At 43.9% G+C, this 24,044-nt stretch overlaps 1 protein-coding gene across 1 annotated transcript in view; it reads left to right on the top strand.

Annotated features, from left to right (window-relative positions):
* MTHFD2L (methylenetetrahydrofolate dehydrogenase (NADP+ dependent) 2 like) overlaps positions 1 to 24,044 on the top strand; it is a 72,163-nt gene that overhangs the window by 15,011 nt on the left and 33,108 nt on the right. Inside the window, exons 2-5 of the mRNA XM_039539210.1 lie at positions 3,768 to 3,952; positions 7,288 to 7,410; positions 15,323 to 15,475; positions 16,851 to 16,958. Of these exons, the coding sequence (XP_039395144.1) occupies positions 3,768 to 3,952; positions 7,288 to 7,410; positions 15,323 to 15,475; positions 16,851 to 16,958 (569 nt within the window). The remainder of the gene's footprint in view (positions 1 to 3,767; positions 3,953 to 7,287; positions 7,411 to 15,322; positions 15,476 to 16,850; positions 16,959 to 24,044) is intronic.

Below are 24,044 nucleotides of genomic sequence, written 5' to 3'. Positions count from 1 at the left end.
GTGTGAATTTAGCAATCCCACGTCTATGCATTGTCCCTTGTGCTTTGGCAGATGTGGCCTTCAGGAACACCCCACACACCCCAGCGGAGTGTCTCTGCCAGATAAGAAAGCGCCCAAAGACACAGCAAATAAGACATTCCAGGAGGTACTGCACTGCTCCAGTGCAAAGAAAAGGGAATGCAAGGAGTGCTGGGAAGCCAAACAGCAGGAGAGAAAAGAGAATCAGGAGTTTAAGGATGCAACTAAGTGGATGATTAAAGTAATGGAGGAGCAAACGCAGATGCTGAAATAACGCTGCAGACTAAGCAGATCTGAGCCCGCCCTCCCCTGTAGCACATTCAGAACTCTTTTCCATGCCCCCCCCAACTCCGCCCACACCATCCTTTCTGGGACTTCTCGGTTTCCCCTTCACCCCGTCGGACAACTTTCAAAATGGTAGCTGGACTTGCACACAGCTGTGAAGGTCTGCCCTTCCCAGGTACGTCCTTTCCCACCAAGCATCTCTGTGTGATTGTGTGTGGTGTTTCTTGTACAATAAAGCAACATTTTTGAATGGTAACTCATCTTTATTTGTTTCCTACAAATTGAGATAGCAGGCACTACCAATACATGCACAGGCATGTTAATCATGTGCTTATTGGAATGTAAGGCCCCAGATGTCACCATTGCTTCCTAGGAAAACTATGTGTAATGTAATGTTGAAGCACCAATCACAGAAATACACATCACTGGTTCTTATTTTCAAAGTGTTGCCCAAAGCCTCCGTGATTTGAATTGCCCCCCTCTGGGCTCCTCTGATAGTCCTGCTATCTGGCTGCTCAAAATCAGCAGCCAAGCAGTCTGCCTCAACACTCCACCCCTAAGCAAACTTTCACCCTTAGCTTCACAGGGATTATGCAAGGACAGCACGCTGCTATGACCATGGGAATATTATCCTCATTAAGGTCTTCAACTCGAAGACGCTGCGCGGTGTGGTGTGTGAAGAAGAGAGCCCAAGCAGATCACTCACCTTTCTAGGAGGAGGGAGAGGACGGCACCATCAACGTGGGGGCGTGAGGACCATGTGTCAGTCAGCGGCGACGCAGCACAGAGCTAGGCATGAGACTGGGCGCGACCTTCAGGTTGATAGCAAAAAAAAAAAATACCTACCTGAGCCCAGCGAATGGATGGCCCAGGATAGAAGACTCTGGAGATCTGTGGTTGGCGGCCCATACCCCGGTTGGGGTGACGGGCATGAATGAATGAATAAGGTCTAACCTGCCATAAAGGCATTGCCAGTGTGCCTTTAATCTGCCACATTCAACTGTCATCTGGTACCTACTCAATCTGCTGTTGAACCACTCATTACTGCTGTCCAGATGTCCTGTGTAAGGTTTCACGAGCCATGTCTGTAAGGGGTATGCCAGGTCTCCCAGGATCACTATGGGCATTTCAACAACCTCCACTGTAATCTTCTGGTTTGGAAAGAAAGTCCCCGCTTGTTGCTTTTTGTACAGGCTGGTGTTCCTGAAGATGTGTGCGTCATGCACCTTCCCAGACCACCCCGTGTTGATGTCAGTGAAACACCCACAGTGATCTACAAGTGCCTGCAATGCCATGGAGAAGTAACCCTTCCTTTTGATGTACTCCTTCGCAACGTGGTCTGGTGCCAAATTTGGAATATGTGTGCCGTCTATTGCCCCTCCACAGTTAGGGAAACCCATTTCTGCAAAGCTGTCCACTATTTCACGCACATTTCCCAAAGTCACGGTCCTTCATAGCAAGATGTGATTTATTGCCCTACACATTTGTATTAATGCAGCCCCAATGGTCAACTTCCCCACTCCACATGGATTTGCGACCAACTGGTAGCTTCCACACAGCGATTCCCACATGTTTGTCTACTGATAGGGCAGCTCTCATTCTGGTGTCTTTGTACCGGAGTGTGGGGACAAGCTCCGCACACAGTTCCAGGAAGGTGGCTTTCCACATCCAAAAGTTCTGTAGCCACTGCTTGTGATCCCACATCCCACAATACGATCCCACCATTCAGTGCTTGTTTCTCGAGCCAAAAAGCAACAGTCTACCCTATGCAGCTGTTCTGTGAGTGCCAAAAGCAATCTAAAGTTGCTCCTATCCATATCACGCAGCATGTCAGGTGTCTGTGAGTCTTCTTCAGTTAGGAACTTCACAGTTAACTGCACTGCCATCTGTGATGTCTTCATGGCAGTTAACAGAGCATAAGAAAGCAGGGTGGGATCCATCCCTTCTCACAAAGATGCTGGGGGCACAGAAAAGAAGGGCCATTGCAAAAATGCCATGAAAGAAAGCTGGAAGCCCATTGAGTGTGGGGACAGAAAGCAATGCATCATGGGACATTGAGCCCGGTCCCAAGATGTGCCGCAATCTGCACTGCCATCCCACAACACCTAGCGACAGAAGGTGTCGAGCTGGACTGTAGGATAGATAGCCACAATGCATTGTTCCCAGTGTCGATGATAGTGCCCCCACTGCGGACGCGATCTGCTGACACAGGGAGCTAGTGTGAACATGACTTTCCTATTTTTATTATGTCGATTTTTTTTGAGTGTCGATATCACTTTTTCGACAAAACTTTGTAGTGTAGACAAGGCCTTACCTATTTAGGAGAGACCTTAGAACTAACTACTCTGTGACCTAGCTTTATTTATTTTTTTAAATCTTATCTTGCATCAACAATGTTTACCTTTATAAATTTGGAGAAACTGATGAGCTAATTGTTCTTGTAAGTGGAGCATTCCCAATGCCTGTCGGATTTCAGTTCCTTGAGTTGCTTCATCCTGTGAAATAACATCCCTGCTTTTATCTAGATCAGGGATCGGCAACCTTTGGCATGTGGCCCACCAGGGTAAGCCCTCTGGAGGGCTGGGCTGGTTTGTTTACCTGCTGCATCTGCAGATTTGGCTGATTGCAGGTCCTACTTGCCGTGGTTCACCGCTCCAGGCCAATGGGGGCTGCGGGAAGTGGCGCAGGCCAAGGGATGTGCTGGCCGCTGCTTCTCACAGCCCCCATTGGCCTGGAGTGGCGAATCGCGGCCAGTGGGAGCTGCGATTGGCCGAACCTGTGGACGCTGCAGGTAAACAAACCATCCTAGCTCGCCAGAGGGCTTACCCTGGCGGGCCACATGCCAAAGGTTGCCGATCCCTGATCTAGATTGAGCTTCCACCGGCTTGTTCTCACCAAATGCCTTATCTCAAGTAGGCCCTGGGAAAGCAAAGAAATGGCACCACCTAGATCTGATAAAAGGGATTATATTGTAAATATCAGGACAGTTATAGCCTTAAACTAAGTATGGAGCAGCAGTATCCCCTACTTTGTGTGGGGTGGGGAAGAGCTACAGGAAGGTTTTAAGGGCAGATATCTCCAATCGGATTCCCTTGGACTTTATCCCCAGACTCTGCCCCCAATCCCATGGACTTCTGGGCATTAACATGATGCAGCCAGCGGGGTGTCTGAGGAAAGTGGGGCAATAGTGCCACACAGGTGGCTGAGCTCCCTTTTGTATGTGTGGGGGTTCTCTGGACGCAGGACCGTCCACTTCTTTATGTTTAGAAAGCATCTGGCATGCCACACTTGAACTTCATACTATCATTTATACATTATTCAAACAGCAGGTCAATCTCCATTGGCCCCAACATTTGTAAATATATAATACAGGAGATCTGAGTATTTTAGGTATTTTGAATGTGACATTTTTGACTTAAGATGGTAGGTTTTTAACGCTTGAATTTGTATCTTTGTCTTTATAGTGATGAAGCAACCATTATCTCAGGGACTCAGCTTGCTAAACAAGTCTATAAAGAAGTCCAGAGGGATGTAGAATCATGGATGTCCCTTGGGAACAGGAGACCTCATCTCACTGTGATTTTAGTAGGAGACAACCCAGCCAGTCATACATATGTAAGAAATAAGATGAAGGCAGCTGCTGCTGTAGGTATGTGATGAGTAAGAACAAATATCTGCATATTAAGCATGAGATTTGTTCTCATTCAAAGTGACCAATATCTTGGTTTCATTTTGAATCATTTCCCTTTTTGAATCTCATTCAAAGTGACCAATATCTTGGTTTCATTTTGAATCATTTCCCTTTTTGAATACCCCTGATTTACATACTGTGGACAATACTGTATTATCATACTGCAGGAATATAGTCAAGAGGCAAACAAAGAAATTAATATAATATGAAAAAAGTTCTATTAGGCATGAGAGTGGTGTTGGCCTTCAATGAAGTAATTTTCTACACTTTAAATGTTTTTGAATAAATTATTTGCGTGCTTTCCCTCAGAGATCAGAAACTAAGGGAAACCACGGCGGGGAAAATGCTTATGGCTTCTCAACTCTTTGTATGGTGCTTTATGGCAATGCCTTATATCTGCCTGCCTTGGAAAGACAGATTATTAAGGGTAATCAAGTGGAAGTCGCTCCAGTTTTTGGTCCTTCCCACAAGCCACCCCAGGATAGCTTATTTTAAACTTTTAGATAAATTTAAGAGATTACTTTTCCAATCTTAATTAATCTTTCTCTATAACTAGTACAGCCACCTGAACAGGGGCAGCTCTAGGAATTGTGCCACCCCAAGCAGGGGGGCACGCCGCGGGGGGCGCTTTGGCAGTCGCCGGTCCCGCAGCTCCGGTGGACCTCCTGCAGATGTGCCTGCGGAGGGTCCGCTGGTCCCGCGGCTCCGGTGGACCTCCCACAGGCACGCCTGCGGATGCTCCACCGAAGCTGCGGGACCAGCGGACCCTCCACAGGCACGCCTGCGGGAGGTCCACCGGAGCCGCCTGCCGCCCTCCCGCGGCACGCCGCCCCAAGCACGCGCTTGGCGCGCTGGTGTCTGGAGCCGGCCCTGCACCTGAATCCCTAGAAACAAGTTCTAATATCCTAGAATTTGAAGGAACCAAGCTTGTGAATTGACATGTCTCAAAAGAAGTAGCTACATTTTGTAGGAAAATTTCATATAATATCATGATTGTAAGGCATTATATAAAGTTATAGCCACAGTACCTTGTGGAATTCCTTTTGCCACTGAATACCTTCTTTCTGGATTCATAAATAAAAGCAACAGCGTCACACCTCTAAATCCAAAAGGCAGCCATCTCAGCTTTAAGAATAGCCTGTTAGAGTTGGTATGGCTACTTCCACCTTTTCATGTTCTCTGTATGTAGATATATCTTCTTACTATATGTTCCATTCTATGCATCTGATGAAGTGGGCTCTAGCCCACGAAAGTTTATGCTCAAATAAATGTGTTAGTCTCTAAGGTGCCACAAGTACTCCTGTTCTTTTTGCGGATACAGACTAACACGGCTGCTACTCTGAAACCTGTAAATAGCTCATAGATTCTGCAGTTGAGTGCCCAATCAGTAGACCACACTGCCTCAGCACTACTCCCCATAACTCATCTAACTCTTTTGCACTATCAAAATTCTGAAAAGCTTCTGCTTACAATTCCATCTCAGAGGTTGGTTATTTCTCAGTGGGATCCACCATGCGAAAGACCTAGATTCAGTTTTTCAAATGTAAGTTCTAAGCATGCTCCGTTCTCATTCACTTCTGAAAGTCAGTCCACTTATTTATATGATGAAATAAGGATTTAGTTGCCTAACATTAGATACCATTTTTAAAACGCATGCCGTTAGCTATGGATATCTTTCTCGAATCAATCCCCTTTAATAGCTTCTACCAAGTATCTTTTATAGCAATATCATCGCTGGCTAGGATTAAGTTGCCCAAACTTCCTAACGAACACGTCTTTCAGTATTCCTTAGAGCGGGCTCAGGATTCTTGCTTAGAGAGGGTATCTATTTTCATAAGACAAGGCACATTCTTTCTTTGGTTCAAATATCATCATTAAAACAATAAGAAATTACATGAAAACCACAAAGAACCTCACTAAAAAAAATCACAGCTTTTCCTCCTCAAGCAAAAATAAAGCATATAAGGTCATCAAGACCATCTACCTTAAAAATGAGAGGGAGAAAAAGGATCCAGGTCTTCCCTAACAAAATTTAAAAAATAGGTTAAAATCAGTTTTTGTACCCTTCATTTGCAGTGTGACTACAAGAGGTACATCTACATCTCGGCATAAAGAAAACTGTCATTCCTAGCAAATATATGGAATGCAGCCAGTTGCTCAGCTACAATATTATTTTCATTCTACCTAATAGACACACTACTTCTATAGAGGCAGAATTTCACCTCTTATCTTACATCAGTCTTTTGATCGCAGTGAAAATTCAGTAGCAATGAAGAAAGGAATAACAGGAGAAACCAGTGATATATAATTAATTTAACTGCACTAGCTGGCTCTGTGTCCCCACTACCTTAAAGGGGGCAGACCATCCTGTTACAGTCTTGCTTTTTACCCCTATTTTCATCATCTTTCTTTACCCTGCTTGGAAAGGGTTGTAGATTATACCATGGGACAGGATGCTCTGACACCATGGTGATGAGTGTGGTATAAGAATATAAAACAGATAGGGTGTGGATACCGGCTTTAAACAAAAATCCTTGTCTTATACTTTATTACCTGTAGTAGTGAAAAGAATGAATTGACCCACTAATAGTCAGTTGGTTTTATATATTTTTAGATTAAATTATATTATTTTTTATGCACTAGGTTTTATATTAAGTTAAAAACAAAACAAACAAAATTGAACTGCTCAGGAATGTCAGATGATGTTGCAAAAATCTTTATTTTTCCCCTATAATTTTATTATTTCAATTCATAGGGAAGATGGAGAATTTGGTATATAAAATGAAATTAGAATTCTGTTATATTGTCTCATCAATAGAAGAATTACTTTTATTATTATTAAATGTTTCCTCTAAAATCCTGCAGGAAAAATACATTTAATAATGACTACACTGGAAGAATAAGCAGCCCTCCTGAATTAACACCACAGTCTAAATGGAAATCTGAATCACTTTGATATCAATACAACTACAATTCTATGATGTTGCTTGACAAATTATTTGATTAGGATTTTCCAAACATATATAAATCTGTTTTAATATTGTTAGACCTACTGAATTAAGACATTTAACTTCCTATGAATTTCTTTATAAGATTACACATGAATTATATATGCATACTATTAAAATTAAACAGAAAAGGTGAGATTTTCATAAGTGCTCATTGAAGACAGTCAATGGGAGCAGAGTTGGGCGAGTGCTGGGCACTTCTAAAAAACCTCGCCAAAAATGTCTGAGCTCACCTTAGAAAAAGCTTGCACTATGCAAATATCTTTTGCTTTGCTTTTTTATCAGGCATTTGTAGTGAGATAATATTGAAGCCTAAAGACATTTCTGAGGAAGAACTTTTAGATCTGACCGCCAAATTAAACCACGATTCAAGAGTTAATGGTATATTAGTCCAGTTACCTCTTCCAGGTAAGTAATGCAATTTTATTATATGCTTTAAATTTGGACAGTTGTAAGAGAAAAACTGTAAACAACTTGTGCATACAAGCTGCAGCCCATTGGTATAAAAACCCCTTCAGATGAAACTGCTGATTATAATGAGTCTGCTCCATGATGCTTACACCCGTTATTTAATATTGATTCCTTATTTTATCCTGTATCTCATGAATGAAACAGTGGAGATTATTCTTATTGAAGCTGAGGTTTCTTATCAAATGCACAAATTTCCCTGTTAATTGGATTAAGAGGATAGGTATCTGTTTATGCCCTGGAATATTGTGCATCTCACATATTTTCTCAAAGGTGGACCGGAATTATTCTGTGTCAGTCTCTTTATAAATTGGGCAGACTTTCTCCCACTCCCTTGTGTTGTGTGTGAGAGGGGGTGGGGCTATACTCACTGGCTGGGGAAGCTGTGACATACCTGGGAACAGTCCAGACTAATGAGTAGCTGTGTCACTCCGCCCTGTAACCTGGGATGCCCTTTCCAATGCTTTGCTGCTGAAGCCACCAGCTTGAACTGCTCACAAACTGCCTCCAGCATGTAAGCCACTCCCAGCTATGTCTGTCTCTGTGCTGCAGCCAGTCAGCCATACCTTCTCTCTTACCAGCCTTAAAAATCCCCACAGGGTGATCCCAACACACTCCCAGTTCCAGATTTTTCCCCAGAATAGAATCATAGGGTTAGAAGGGACCACAAGGTTCATCGAGTCTAACCACCTGCCAAGATGCAGGATTTGTTGTTCCTAAATCATCCAAGACAGATGGCTATCCAGCCTCCTTTTGGACAGGGCCAGCTCCAGGGGTTTTGCCGCCCCAAGCAGCCAAAAAAAAAAAAAAAAAAGCCGCAATCGCGATCTGCGGCAATTCAGCGGGAGGTCCTTCGCTCCGAGCGGGAGTGAGGGACTCTCCGCCGAATTGCCGCCGAATACAAGTGCCGCCCCGCTCCGGAGTTGCCACCCCAAGCTCCTGCTTGATAAACTGGTACCTGGAGCCGGCCCTGCTTTTGAAAATCTCCTGTGAAGGAGCTTCCATAACCTCCCTAGGCATCTGTTCCATTGTCCTACTATTCTTATGGTTAGGAAGTGTTTCCTGAGATTTAATCTAAATCTGCTATGCTGTTATTTGAACCCATTGCCTCTTGTCCTGCTCCCTGTGGCAAGAGAAAACAACTTTTCTCCATCTATTTTATGGCAGGCTTTCAAGTATTTGAAGACCACTATCATGTTCCCCCTCAATCTCCTCTTTTCCAAAGTAAACATACCCAGTTCCTTCAGCCTTTGTTCATATGTAGGGCCCTACCAAATTCACGGCCACAAAAAACGAGTCACAGACCATGAAATCTGGTCTCCCCCTATGAAATCTGGTCTTTTGTGTGCTTTTACCCTATACTATACAGATTTCACAGGGGAGACCAGTGTTTCTCAAATTGGGGGTCCTGACCCAAAAGGGAGCCGCGAGGGAGGGTCACAAGGTTATTTTAGGGGGATTGTGGTATTGCCACCCGTACTTTTACGCTGCCTTCAGAGCTGGGCAGCTGGCACAGAGCTGGGCAGCTGAAGGCAGCGCCCCGCCAGCAGCGGCACAGAAGTAAGCGTGGCAATACCATACCATGCCACCCGTACTTCTACGCTGCTGCCTTCAGACCTGGGCAGCCGGCGAGTGGCAGCTGCTGACTGAGGGCCCAGCTCTGCAGGCAGCAGTGCAGAAGTACAGGTGGCAACACCATATCATGCAAACCTTACTTCTGTGCTGCTTCTGGCGGCGGCTCGGCCTTCAGAGCTGGGCTCCCTGCCAGCAGCCACCGCTCTCCAGCTGTCCAGCTCTGAAAGCAGACAGAAGTAAGGGTAGCAGTATCTCAAGCCCCCCAACAATAATCTCGCAAAGCCCTCCCCCAACTCCTTTTTGGGTCAGGACCCCTACAATTACACCACCATGAAATTTCAGATTTAAAGAGTAGAAATCATGAAATTTACTATTTTAAAAATGTTATGACCATGAATTTGACCAAAATGGACCGTGAATTTGGTAGGATCCTATTCATATGGCTTGCATTCCATCCCTTTGATCATCTTTGACACTCACCTCTGGATTCTTTACAGCTTCTCTGAGAGGTGGTGGAATCTCCTCCTTAGAGGTTTTTAAGGTCACCCTTGACAATGCCCTCGGTGAGATGATTTAGTTGGGATTGGTCCTGTTTTGAGCAGGAGGTTGGACTAGATGACCTCCTGAGGTTCTTCCAACCCTAATCTTCTATGATTGTATGATTTTACACACTGGTGACCAAAATTGGACACAGTACTTCAGCTGAGCCTAACCACTGCTGAGTAGAGCAGTATTACCACCTCCGTGACTTGCATGCTATGCCTATGTTAATGAAACCTAAAATTGCATTTGCTTTTTTTGCAACAGCATCGCATTGCTGACTCATGTTGACCCTGTGATCCACCACAACTCCCAGATCCTTATTAGCAGTGCTATTGTCAAGCCAGTTGTCCCCCATTCTGTATTTGAGCACAGTGTTTTTGCATTAAGTATGTAATACATTTTTTAAAAATAAATGCTAGCCTTTTCCCAAGGTAATTTGGTTCTTTTGGGTGTTCTCAAAGATGAGGCAATATTCTTCCTCAAACTGCTAAGAGATTCAGTTGCATCTCTTTCCTTGTCTGGTAGAGAATCTGTTCCTGTGGTATTTTCATACACATGCATGCAGGCACACGAAATGAGAGCTGTCTTTGCTTTGAGATCTGGGAATGCTAGGTCTATGTAGCTTCTCTAGAATGAATTAACAACTGATGGTCAGCCACAAAGAGCCTCTTATTATTTTTTTTTCTAAACTGTAACTGTTGGAAGGACAGAACTTGCTTTTTCTTTGGTGTTTTTATATTCTGCAATCTTTCTTTTCCAAAGGTGTTGGAACACTGCACAGACACAATATAGTAATTAAATGTGTATCGTGGAAAATAATTTATAATATTAAAATATAATTGTTATAATGAAAACTAATTATGTAACACACACCTATATGAGTGACAGTAATTATAAAAATGGGCCATTAGAAATATAAGATCTGATTGCTTTGCTAACTGCTTCACTGTTTCTGACCCCAGGGAAGTCCTAATTTTACAAGTGAGTTAAGCCTTTGTTGATAGAAGTACTTTGAACTACTTAATGATTTGCTTCAATTACCTGTTAATTTGCATAAGCGGAGCTCCAGAAATCATTGCTTAATGTGACCCCTGTATAGGTGTGCATGGAGGGATCCCTTCATAGGTGGCTCTCAGATCGATGCATGTGCAAAGTGGGACAAGCATATGAGATGTCCATGTTTATATAACTCAGTGCATTCCCATGGATACTATGGCGGATGCAGTCTGGTAGTACAAATGTCAAGAGATTTAACCATTTTAGGCCTTTATCTTTTTGACACAATCCTTTGCTTGAGTCCCAGTGTGTGGGCCATATATACTTCTCCTGATGAGCCCAACACACTCCTTAGGGTGGTGTGGGGGAGAGGTAGGGTCCTGGTTCCCCCTATTCATTATGGGGTGCTGTGTGTCATACTGGCATTTGGCAGCTGCTATGTATTCCCCTCCATCTCAAAGCACAAACATTTTAAATAAAGTGCTTGCTGTTTCTTAATTAGCATCCCAGAAAATTTTGTATTGATTGCATTGAGTCAAACATCTTTCTAAACAAAGGCAGGGCCGCCCACAGAGGGGGCAAGTGGGGCAATTTGCCCCGGGCCCAGCAGGGTTTTTCAGGGCCCCTGTAGCAGGGTCCTTCACTCGCTCCGGGGGCCCCGGAAAACTCTCGTGGGGCCGGGCCCAGGAGCTTCTTCGCTCCTGGTCTTCGCTGGCGGGGGGTCCTTCCTCTCCGGGACAGAAGGACCCCCCGCCGCCGAATTACCACTGAAGCGGGACCCGCCGCCGGAGTGCAGCTGGATCTTCAGCGGTAATTGGGCGGCGGGGGGTCCTTCCATTCCGGGACCCGCCACCGAAGTGCCCCGAAGACCCGCGGTGGGGGCTGCACTTCGGTGGCAGGTCCCGCTTCAGCGGTAATTTGGCGGCGGGGGGTCCCCGCCGTGGGTCTTCGGGGCACTTTGGCGGCGGGTCCCGGAACGGAAGGACCCCCCGCCGCTGACTTACCGCCGAAGCGGGGGCCCCCCGCCGCCCAAGACCCCGGGCCCCCAGAATCCTCTGGGCGGCCCTGAACAAAGGAGTACTCATGGCACCTTAGAGAGTAACAAATTTATTTGAGCATAAGCTTTCGTGGGCTACAGCCCACTTCATTGGATGCATAGGCTGGAATATACAGCAAGAAGATATTTATACATACAGAGAACATGTTCCAGTCTATGCATCTGATGAAGTGAGCTGTAGCTCATGAAAGCTCATGCTCAAATAAATTTGTTAGTCTCTAAGGTGCCACAAGTACTCCTGTTCTTTTTGCGGATACAGACTAACACGGCTGCTACTCTGAAACATCTTTCTGTTTTCTCCTTGACCATGGCCAACTTTATCATTTTCATGGGATATGCAAGTGGATTTTTGTTTTGTTTTGTTCTGTTTTTAGATTACTTGTTCTGCTAATAAGGTTTTTCATTAAAGGTGACTCCTTCATACTTGCTAATCATAGGCTTTGGACAACATTTTCTGCATGTCTTTTTCCCTCGTGAAAACGAACTAGTATCTAACTAATTAACAAATCAATAACTAATTACAGTTATTGTATAACCTCCAAAGAAAAACATCATTTGATAAAATAGTAGCTAGAATAGAAGTGAGAGATGTAATTTTTTTCCAGAGGAGACATGGTATCATGGTTAAAGCAAGCTTTTTAGGGCTATGTCTGCACTAGTACTTTTCTCAACAAAACTTTTGTCAGTGAGGGGTATGAAAAAAGCACACTCTGACCGACTCTTCTGCCGACATAGCTACTGCCCTCCTTAGGGGTGGTTTAATTATCCTGACAGGAGAGCTCTCTCCCGCCGACATAGAGCTGCTACACAGGAGACCTTACAGCGGCTGTAAGGTCTACAGTGTAGACATCCTCCCAAGCTACTCTTCTACATCCCAACATCTCTCTGTCACCAAGGACAACACTGTGGTCCTCCTTGTCACTTTATCCTGGCATCTTCTTTTGACTCTGCCCTCTTTCTAGAGCCACACATCCAGGCTACATTTAAATCTTGCTGCGTCTACACTACGAGCTAGGGATGTGAGACGCAGCTTCTGTACACATACTTGCGCTAGCTCTTTTCGAGCTAAAGCTCTAAAAATAGTAACGTAGCCACTAGCTGCCTGGAATACAAATTTGCCTGAATCCTGTGAGTACATATTCCGGGCAGCTAGCCTGTGCCACCACTTGCCACTGTCCACGTTACCATGGCTGTCCTACTGTTTTTAGCATGCTAGCTCGAAGAGACCTAGTGCAAGTATATGTATATGAGGTGGGTATGACACCGCTAGCTCACAATGTAGCCATACCGTAAGATTCAGCTTCTCCTCTCTGCCAACACAGCTAAAACTCTCATGCAGGCTTTCAGCATTTCCCAACTTGACTACTGCAACCTCTTTCTTTTGAGTCTTGATAAAAGTCATCTTGCCCACCACCCGTTAAATACACTCAAAACATTGCTGCCACGATAATTTTCTTGGCTTGTTGCTTTGTCACTTCCTTTTGCATTCCTCCATTGGTTCCCCCTTCTCCACCGCATAAAACAAATGGTTTGTCTTCACTTTTAAGGCCTTTTTATGGCATATCTCAATCCTACCTATTGCGTCTTGTAAGCTATCTAGTGGTCAACCTCACCTCTGTTCCGCAAGCAGTGCTAACCTTTATCACCCATTAGTCCAGTTTTCCTTCAAACAGCTTCATGCTTTTTCTCATGTTATCTCTTATGCTTAGAATGAGCTGTGTGTAAAAATTCACAAAGCCTTTGTTATCCTCCTTTATGTCTCTCCTACAAGCCCATCCATGCTGTGATGCCTACAAAACCCTCAGCAATGGCTAGGCAGTTGGTGCGCTGTGACTACTGCTTACTGAGCTGATCATAATCTGTTGCCTTGTGTTCCCCTCTGTTGTGTCCACCCGCTCTCTCATCGTGCACTTAGATTGTGAGCTCTTAAGGGCAGAAACTGTCTTTTTGGTACACATGTGTACAGTGCCTAGCAGAATTGGGCCCGGACTCCTGCCTGGGGTTTCTAAGGTCTACTGTCATACAAATAACAGCAATAAAGCACAGGACTGTGAGTCAGATCAGGTTTCCACCTTTGCCACCCGTCTTGCTCTTTGACCTTGGACACCTCTCTATGCCTTAGTTGCCCCATCTGTAAAATGGGGATAAATAATCTATACTTCACAAAGGATTTTGAGGTTTAATATCTCTTAAATTGTTTTGAGATCTGTGGCTGGAAAGTGTTGGTTTTTTGTTTGTTTTTAAAGTGCAAAACTTTAAGGTTGTCTAGTATTAATTTCAGCAGTTTTCAATCAGTGAAATGAATTGGCCACATGATGGCACTGTAACATAAGTAAGGAGGACAAAGTCTGATTTACTGACTAATGATTGACTCTGGGAATAGATTGGAGTGTGCTGACTTTTAGCTCAAGTCATTGGTTTTGTCTGCAAAGCAGCAGCAGCGATATTAACAGATTCAAGGGTGGAGGTGAGAGTTGTTCATTAAGTATTTCTTGTGAATTTAGAACTGGTGAAAGGTCCCACCTCAAAGCCTGGGGATTGAAGTCCTCTCTATATACTCAGAGCAGTTACAGTAGTGGCTTTGTAAACTCTCCGCTTTCTTGCAGAGCCCTGCCTTTAGGCCTCTGCGCTGATCTAGAGAGGCCACCTCTAAGACTATGTCTACTCTAGGCAGCTTACAGAGAACAGCTGCACCAAGATCTCTCATGTACTGCTCTGTGCTCTCCCATTGACATAATTATACCACCCCAAATGAGCCACAGTAGCTGTGCCAGCAGGAGCGTGTTTCCCGCCAACATAGCACTGTCCACACCAGCGCTTATGTCAGTGTAACTTATGCTGCTGAGGGAGGTGTTTTTTACACACCCCTGAGCAACATCTGCTGAGATAAGTGGTTGCGTACATAGCCTAAGCCCTGGTCTAAACTGGGGGGGGGGGGGAAATCGAGCTAAGTGACGCAACTTCAGCTATGTGAATAATGTAGCTGAAGTCGACGTACTTAGATCGACTTACCTTGGTGTCTTCACCATGGTGAGTCGACTGCTGCCCCTCACGCGTCGACTCTGCCTGAACCTCTCACAGCGCTGGAGTACAGGAGTTGACAAGAGAGTGCTCGGGGGTCGATTTATCGCGTCTAGACTAGATGCGATAAATCAATCCCCACGGGATCGATTGCTGCCTGCCGATCTGGCGGGTCGTGTAGACATGCCCTAAGAGCGAGAGAGTAATTCACGCTCCATTCTCATTTGGTCCTTCACTACTCTGTTTAGACTGTCATTTATGGTGGTGGTTTCTGAGTGTTGCAGACATCAATCCACTGGAACCTGGACTGAAACCACTATTTTCACACAGACCAATGAACACTATATTTTAACAACAGATTTAAATTTTAACTCATGAGGTAACTGGGCTTGTCTATATTACAAAATATGTGATAGTTTAACTAAATCTGTTTGACATAGATCTCAGTTAAACTACTGATCTCCATATGTGGGGTAGGAAGGATTTTTCCCCCATATCAGGCTGGCAGTTTAGTCATGGTGAATAATAATGGTGACCTGACAGACTGTTGAACTGAATAAAATACATGTGGTTTTCCTTAAAAATAAAATAGTTGGGCTGGGAGTGCTCACTTCTGTTGACAGCTAGAAGAAATATAATTTTTAAATAACAATTTTCCAGATCATATAGATGAACGAACAGTCTGCAATATTGTTGCACCTGAAAAGGATGTGGATGGATTCCATATTATCAACATTGGACGACTGTGTCTTGATCAACCTTCTGTAATACCTGCCACTGCTGCTGCTGTTTGGGAAATTATAAAAAGAACAGGTAGGAAACTAAATGTCTATTGAAATGCTCTGGAGAAGAAAAAAGAAATTTACGTGATAGAATACAGCAGGATGGATTGATTTAAATCAAAGCAATTTAAATAATCAATTTTAATCAGTAAGTAGGAAAGCTTGATTTAAATAAGCTCTTTCCTAAAGAAAGTCTGATTCTCATTAGTTGGTAACCTTTAAAACATGTTGAATTGCTACTAAATATAGCCTTTCACTAAATTTGGTGCTTCTTTTTGCTAACCAGGAGGATGCGCTATATACATTTATTTAAGCGATTAGTTGAGCTAAACTTCTATTCATTGAGATTCTTAACTTTTACATATTTTATTATATTAGAAAATGAAGGAGTATGCCTTTCTTATTTATTAGATGATGATTAATTTTTTACTTGTGATTAGTGCCAAATTTTATTTGGATGGAAATTCAAATTCAATTAAACATGAACAAAAACAGAATTTTATTTTTTTTTAAATAAAGCTACCTTAAATGTGCTGGATGCATAAGAAAAAAAAGTTTTAAATGTAAAACAAAGTTTTTCAAAATGTGTGATAAACTAACTGATTTATTAAACAAAGTAAATATTATCTGTAGTTTAGTGAATTGAACAGATTACTTCTGGTCACCATGTGCTTCCAAATTTTAGAACTAATAGATCCCATGCACTTTCACCAAGTTTTTATTCCTAAATCAGAAGAGGAAAAGAAGTTTTCCTTCTCTTTCAACTCCCAATTGATGTCTTAACTTTCAGTGAACTCATCATTGAATTTAACTAGTTGAATAAATTGACATGAAAGAAATGTTCTCTCTGCACTGAAGTAGTTCAGTCTCTGAAGAGACTGCTGCTGTCAAAAGTTGGTTTGGCATTTCAAAACTTGGCAGCAAACGTACTGCTTCATATTATTTTTTTATGTTACAGTACTGGACTGAATGGAGAAGAAAGGATTAAAAGAATATTTAAAGAATAGTAAGATGGATGGAGCAGTATTCTGCAGATAGAATAAGATATTTAAAGCCAGTAGATGTACAATAAATTGAGCACAGAGACAATAGTCAAAACAATGTCTTGATCTTTCATGATGTAATTTTATGGTCACTGATATATTTTGCATATTTTTGTAATATCATATGCAAGTACCTATACTAGAGTTTATATGAACCTCAATTTTAAGTAATGAAAGATAATTGAAGTGATAAATTGGATAAGTTCTACAGAAAAATATAAAATTGAGGGCAAAAATTCCCTCGTATGAAAACACCTATTTTTAACATTAAAATAGAAAAAAAAATATTCAAGTTCAAGTGGTGAGGTTTTTGGGTCTTTTAGACTAGCTGAATTATTTTTTATTTTGTTTTTTCCCTGTAAGGAATACAAACATTTGGAAAAAATGTTGTTGTAGCTGGAAGATCTAAGAATGTAGGAATGCCTATTTCAATGCTTTTACATACAGATGGAGAACATGAAAGGCCTGGAGGTATGTCCAAGAGTATTATGATTTAGTTTAATAACCTGATCAGTGAAGATGCCCATCCCTTAGTACCATCACTTTATTTTTTTAGAATCATACTCAGACAATCTTTTCTGTGTTCTGAATATGTTTGGATTAATAATGTTTCCTTCCAGTTTCCATGCAGAAAACACCATGCTCATAATCTCGTGAAAATCTTTGTTCTTGCAAAATTTCCAGCTTAGTTGTTTAAACTCTTGAGGTTCAGATTGTTTGGATAAGAATCTGACCTTTTGGATACTTATCCAAATTCAACCCAAACTCTGCACTTCTGAGATTCATCAATTCCTACTTAAAATAAACATGTTCAATTTGGCCAGGAGGGCCTTTTGTCATTTTTGGAACACATCCTAGCAATCTTGTTAATGTATAGTTTCTAAGTTTACCTTGTTTAGATGCATAACCAATGATCTGAAATCTCTCTACTCACCAACAAATCTATTCCACGCAAACACAGAACCAGTCTCCCAAGATAGATATTCCTCTGCACTGAATCTGATGCTAAGCACAACTGAAGCAGTTAGACAGTGGTCTCTAACAGTGTATTGAGGAAGGGGTTGATTAAAACTAAATTAAATTTTCTATAAGAAATGTTGACCATAGAAATATTAAAAATGATATGTAGTGACTTAATTTTTTATACATGTCCATACTTAGGACCTTACTGAAAGCTTGCTAAGAAACAGAACAAGAAGCAATGGTCTCAAGTTGCAGTGGGGGAGGTCTAGGTTGGATATTAGGAAACACTATTTCACTAGGAGGGTGGTGAAGCACTGGACTGGGTTACCTAGGGAGGTGGTGGAATCTCCATCCTTTGAGGTTTTTAAGGCCTGGCTTGACAAAGCCCTGGCTGGGATGATTTAGTTGGTGTTGGTCCAGCTTTGAGCAGGGGATTGGACTAGATGACCTCCTGAGGTCTCTTCCAACCCTGATATTCTATGATTCTATGAAACACAAATCTCAAAGCAGAAATGGTAGTTTGTTTCTAGCTCACAGTGTCAGTATGACAAACTATCCATAATCGCAACGCTCCTTGTCTTCCTTGTCCCTTGTTTTTTCTGGGCCAGTCACAATATTTCATCACGAAGACTAGTCTCAGCAACAGCCATTTAATCTTGATTTCAAAGCTATGTGACAAATGCAGTTTGTCTTTCTCTTCCAAATAATTACATTGACTTAAATGGGACTATTCGTGTAAGGCCATTTATTTGGACTTCATCGTACTGAGCGAGCATCTGCTGAATTCCTGCTGCTACCATTGACCTTAGGATAAGGCCTTCCCCTTTTGCCTCCATATACCTAAGGCCCTGATTCAGCAAAGTACTTACACATTCTTAACTTTAAGCACATAAATAGTTCCACTGACTTCAGATAAGAATGGGTTTTTAAGTTATATTAATGAGAAAATGCATCCAAAACAAATCTACTTTGTTTGTTGCAATATGGCTTAAAACTGTTGATAATGATTAATTTTTCAGTGTGTTAAAATAGTATCCTCTGTCAGTCATGTTGTCCCGGTTACAGGGCGAGATGCACTTTAGACCCCTTTTAATCTCTCTCAGGGTATGTCTACACTACGGGACTATTCCGAATTTGCATAAACCGGTTTTGTAAAACAGATTTTATAAAATCGAGTGTGCGCGGCCACACTAAACACATTAAATCGGTGTTGTGCGTCCATGGTCCGAGGCTAGCGTCGATTTCTGGAGCGTTGCACTGTGGGTAGCTATCCCGTAGCTATCCCATAGTTCCCGCAGCCTCCCCCGCCCCTTGGCATTTCCGGGTTGAGATCCCAGTGCCTGATGGGGCAAAAATCATTTTCGCGGGTGGTTCTGGGTACAGCCTCACCCCTCCCTCCCTCCCTCCCTCCCTGAAAGCGGCAGACAACCGTTTCGCGCCTTTTTTGCTTGGAGAACTGTGCAGACGCCATAGCACAGCAAGCATGGACCGTGCTCAGCTCAATTCCGCAATCGTGGATGTTTTAAACACCTCGCGCACTCTCGTGCAGTATATGCTGAACCAGGACCTTCGAACCGAGGCGAGTAAGAGGCGGATACGGCAGCGCGGCGATGACAGTGATGAGGACGTAGACACAGAATTCTCTCAAACCGCAGGCCCCTGCGCTTTGGAGATCCTGATGGTAATGGGGCAGATTCTATCCATTGAATGCCAATTTTGGGCCCGGGAAACAAGCACTGACTGGTGGGACCGCATTGTGTTGCAGGTGTGGGACGATTCCCAGTGGCTGCGAAACTTTCGCATGCGTAAGGGCACTTTCATGGAACTTTGTGACTTGCTTGCCCCTGCCCTGAAACGCCATAATACCAAGATGAGAGCAGCCCTCACAGTAGAGAAGTGAGTGGCGATAGCCCTGTGGAAGCTTGCAACGCCAGACAGCTACCGGTCAGTCGGGAATCAATTTGGAGTTGGAAAATCTACTGTGGGGGCTGCTGTGATGCAAGTAGCCAAAGCAATCACTAAGCTGCTGCTACGAAAGGTTGTGACTCTGGGAAACGTGCAGGCTATAGTGGATGGCTTTGCTGCAATGGGATTCCCTAACTGCGGGGGGGGCGATAGATGGAACCCATATCCCTATCTTGGCACCGCAGCACCAGGGCACCCAGTACGTAAACCGGAAGGGGTACTTTTCAATGGTGCTGCAAGCACTGGTGGATCACAAGGGACGTTTCACAAACATCCACGCGGGATGGCCAGGGAGGGTTCATGACGCTCACGTATTCAGAAGCACTACTCTGTTTAAACGGCTGCAGCAAGGGAATTACTTCCCAGACCAGAAAATAACAGTTGGGGATGTTGAAATGCCTGTCGTTATCCTGGGGGACCCAGCCTACCCCTTGATGCCATGGCTCATGAAGCCATACACAGGCAGCCTGGACAGTGGTCAGGATCTGTTCAATTACAGGCTGAGCAAGTGCAGAATGGTGGTGGAATGTGCATTTGGCCGTTTAAAGGCGCGCTGGCGCACATTACTGACTCGCTCAGACCTCAGCCAAACCAATGTCCTCTATGTTATTGCTGCTTGCTGTATTCTCCACAATCTCTGTGAGAGTAAGGGTGAGACCTTTATGGCGGGGTGGGAGGCTGAGGCAAATCACCTGGCCGCTGATTACGCGCAGCCAGACACCAGGGAGATTAGAAGAGCACACCAGGAAGGCGGTGCGCATCAGAGAAGCTTTGAAAACGAGCTTCATCAATGGCCAGGGTACAGTGTGACTGCTGTGTTTGTTGATGAACACCCAACCCCCTTGATTGACTCAGTCCCTGTAAGCAACTCCCCCTCCCCCTTCGAGTACAGCTTACTTATGCAAATAAAGTCACTCTCATTTAAAAAGCATGAATTCTTTATTGATTCATTATAAAAAGAGGGAGAGAAGTAAGGGTGTGCTTTGGGAGGAGGATAGGAGGGATGGAGAAGGCCATTAAAAAAAAATTCAGACTAACGACAGCCTTTTGGTTGGGCTGTCCACGGGGGTGGAGTGGGCGGGTGCACGGAGCCTCCCCCCACGCGTTCTTACACGTCTGGGTGAGGAGGCTAAGGAACATGGTGAGGGGGGAGGGTGGTTATACAGGGGCTGCAGAGGCACTCTGTGATCCTGCTGCCGTTCCTGAAGCTCCACAAGACGCCGGAGCATGTCAGTTTGATCACGCAGCAGCCCCAGAGTTGCATCCCGCCACCGCTGATTTTCCTGCCGGTCTTCCTGCCGCCACCTCTCATCTCGGTTGTCCCTCCTGTCCTCACGTTCACTGGCCTCTTTCCTGTAATTTGAAACCACGTCCTTCCACTCATTCAGAGGAGCTCTTTCATTGCGTGTAACTTCCATAATATCCGAGAACATCTCATCTCGCGTCTTCTTTTTCCTCCGCCTTATCTGTGCTAGCCTTTGGGATGGAGGAGGGATGGTTGAAAAATTTGCAGCTGCATGAGGGAGATAAATATTTAGAAAGATACATTTTACAGAACAATGGTTATACTGTTTCACAGTGAACATCACTATTCACCTAGCACATGTGATTTCCCTACAAGGTCGCATTTTTCATCTTAATAGTGACTGCTTGCAGCTCTGGGGTTACAGATCTCACAGACACATCAGGTCCAGGCATCAGAATTCAGCTTGCATGCGGCCATGGTAAGCCACTGTCTCAGTGATTTACCCCTCTCCCAATGCATGGCTAATACCACGCTAGCTCCTGCTAATCAACAACCTTCCTCCCCACCCACTGCTTGTCCGGTAGCTTGGGAAGATCGCCTCGCCGGTGACCAAACAGAAAAGATCATCGGCATTTCACTCCTCCTCCCCGCTCGCTACGTGCAGGAAAGTGTTTTTAAGCTGCTGCATTCCACGAACCCAGTAGAAAAATGGCCATCCCCTTACTTAAATTCCTGATTTTTAACCAGGTTATCCTGAACGATATCACTTTGCTGAGGATAACAGAACAAGATAAAGAGCGGATGCTTCTTGAATGCCAGCAGTCACCGGGACCATACGCTGCTATGCTTTGCCACGCAATGATCCCTGATTACTTGCTACATGCATGGCATGGTAAAGTGTCCTACCATGGTGGGCGGAACAAGGATGCCTTGCCCAGAAACCTTCTGCAAAGGCTTCTGGAGTACCTACAGGAGCGCTTCATCGAGATGTCCCTGGAGGATTTCCTCTCAATCCCCGGACATGTTAACAAACTTTTCTAAGTAACTATACTGTCTGCGAATGCATCCCAAGTCCTCTGGGCAAATCAATCATTAAAAAAGGCTTGCTTAAAAAACACTGTTTGCTATTTGCAAAGGTACACTCACCAGAGCTCCCTTCCATGGCGTCATTCTGTGGAATAGTTGCTTGTGAGGGCTGGGAGCAGGGTAATTCCGTCAGGGTGATAAAAGCTCCTGGCTGCTGGGGTCACGGAGTGCGGTGTGCTCTCTGCTAGGTCTTCCTCTTCTTCTTCCTCTTCATCTTCCCGTCTGCATAATCCTCAGACATGGCAGAGATTACAACCCCCACCTCGGAATCCACGGTCAGGGGTGGGGTACTTGTGGCGCAGCCCCCTAAAATTGCATGCAGCTCAGCATAGAAGCGGCATGTTTTTCGACCTGCCCCGGACCTTCCGTTTGCTTCTTTGGTTTTCTGGTAGGCTTGTCTGAGCTCCTTAACTTTCACTCTGCACTGCACGGAGTCCCTGCTGTGGCCTTTATCCGTCATAGCCTTAGAAATTCTTTCAAATACTTTTTCATTTCGTCTTTTGGAATGCAGTTCTGTTAGCACTGAATCCTCTCCCCATATAGCGATCAGATCCATTACCTCCCGAGCGGTCCATGCTGGGGCTCTTTTTCGATTCTCAGGAGACTGCATTGTTAACTGTGCTGATGAGCTGTGCGTGGTCACCTGTGATGATGAGCTCTCCACGCTGGGGAAGCAGGAAATGAATTTCAAAAGTTCGCGGGGCTTTTCCTGTCTACCTGGCCAGTGCATCTGAGTTGAGAATGCTGTCCAGAGCGGTCAGTGGTGCACTGTGGGATACCGCCCGGAGGCCAATACCGTCGATTGCGGCCACACTATCCCTATTCCGATATGTTAATACCGATATTAGCGCTACTCCTCTCGTCGGGCAGGAGTACAGAAACTGATTTAAAGAGCCATTAAAATCGATATAAGGTGCCTCCTAGTGTGGACGGTTGTGGCGTTAAATCGGTTTTACGCTCCTAAAACCGATTTAAACGCCTAGTGTAGACCAGGCTTCAGCTTGCAACCCTTTGGGGAGAGGTTTAGCTACCTTCCCCCCTCTTGGGTGAAACCATATGGTCCTACCGCTCTTAGACTTGATGTCTGGGCTTCAGTCTCCCGTTTGCTAACCATGTAAACCCAAAAGATCCAACTGTGTTTGGCACCTGTCAACTGTTTTCCTCTGGGAGCCTGAAACAGCTGCTGATTAAAGTGACTCAAAAATATTTCATTCAAAAGAAAGCATTGTTTATTCAGCCAAATGTACATAATTCACACAACAAAGGATAACAACCAAAACATTTATACGCATAGGTCTTTACCTACACCATAATCTTTCCTTGCAAGCTTTTGAAAGTTCCCTTCTGCCTGGCTGTCTCCATCTCTGGGTTGAGAGGGCGAGCCGGTTTGCTGTGGTTTCTGTGTTGCTTTCTTAATGTGTCTCTGTCAGAGTCTTCTCCCCCAAGGCAGCTGCTGACAACTAACTCTGCCTCCTTCTTCCCTAAGCCAGCATCTTTAAGGTTTTAGCATCCCCTATTATTCTAGGCACGGAAGAGTAAACTTTGCCAGCCTAGTTGGAATCTGGCCCAGGGGTATTTCCCAATTGATAGCTTCCTCATTCTTTCCCCAAGGTGGTGTTCTCTGGACTGTACCTTATTTTTGCCATAGTTTCATTTCCCGTTGATTTCCCCCTAGCAGCATCCTTTGATTTAATTCAGTGGAGCCAGGCAGCGTGATATCACAGAGGTAAACTGAGGTACACATGATATTTAGGGGAAAAAATAATACAGATACATCCCTCGTTCTCCAAACTTGTATATTACTTTTAATTTTTTTATATTCTTTTAAATTATTGGTATGTACATCTGACCACTTTTGTAGTATACCATATTATTTAGGCTGTGCTTATCAACATTTATAAATGAAAACCAAAGTATCTTTTCAACTGAGACCTATAACGTTAGCCTGGAGGAATTTAGTTATGGTTCAATTTATGTCCCCCCTGAAAATAAGGGAAAATAAAGTTTATTAAGGAATTATTGATGCTTCCTTAGTTATAGCGGCACTGATATGCCGCTATAATTGCAGTGTAAAAAGAATAACCAATGCTATTTAATTTTAAATAAGATATTACCCTGTTGCAACATTGTTTTGATGTTAGAACTTCAGAAGTGTCATTTATAAATGAAGTAAACATGGGTGTTGCTTAATTTCAGTCATGTTTAGTAGGAGTGTAGTGAAATGTATTATTACTATAATGAAATGTTGAAAGCTTCTTACTAATCATATAGTTGTTTTTTTCCATGCAGCCTCTGTG

The sequence above is a fragment of the Mauremys reevesii genome, linkage group 5 (assembly GCF_016161935.1).
Source record: "Mauremys reevesii isolate NIE-2019 linkage group 5, ASM1616193v1, whole genome shotgun sequence".
Taxonomy (NCBI): domain Eukaryota; kingdom Metazoa; phylum Chordata; order Testudines; family Geoemydidae; genus Mauremys; species Mauremys reevesii.
This window is presented reverse-complemented; position numbering and strand designations above follow the sequence as displayed.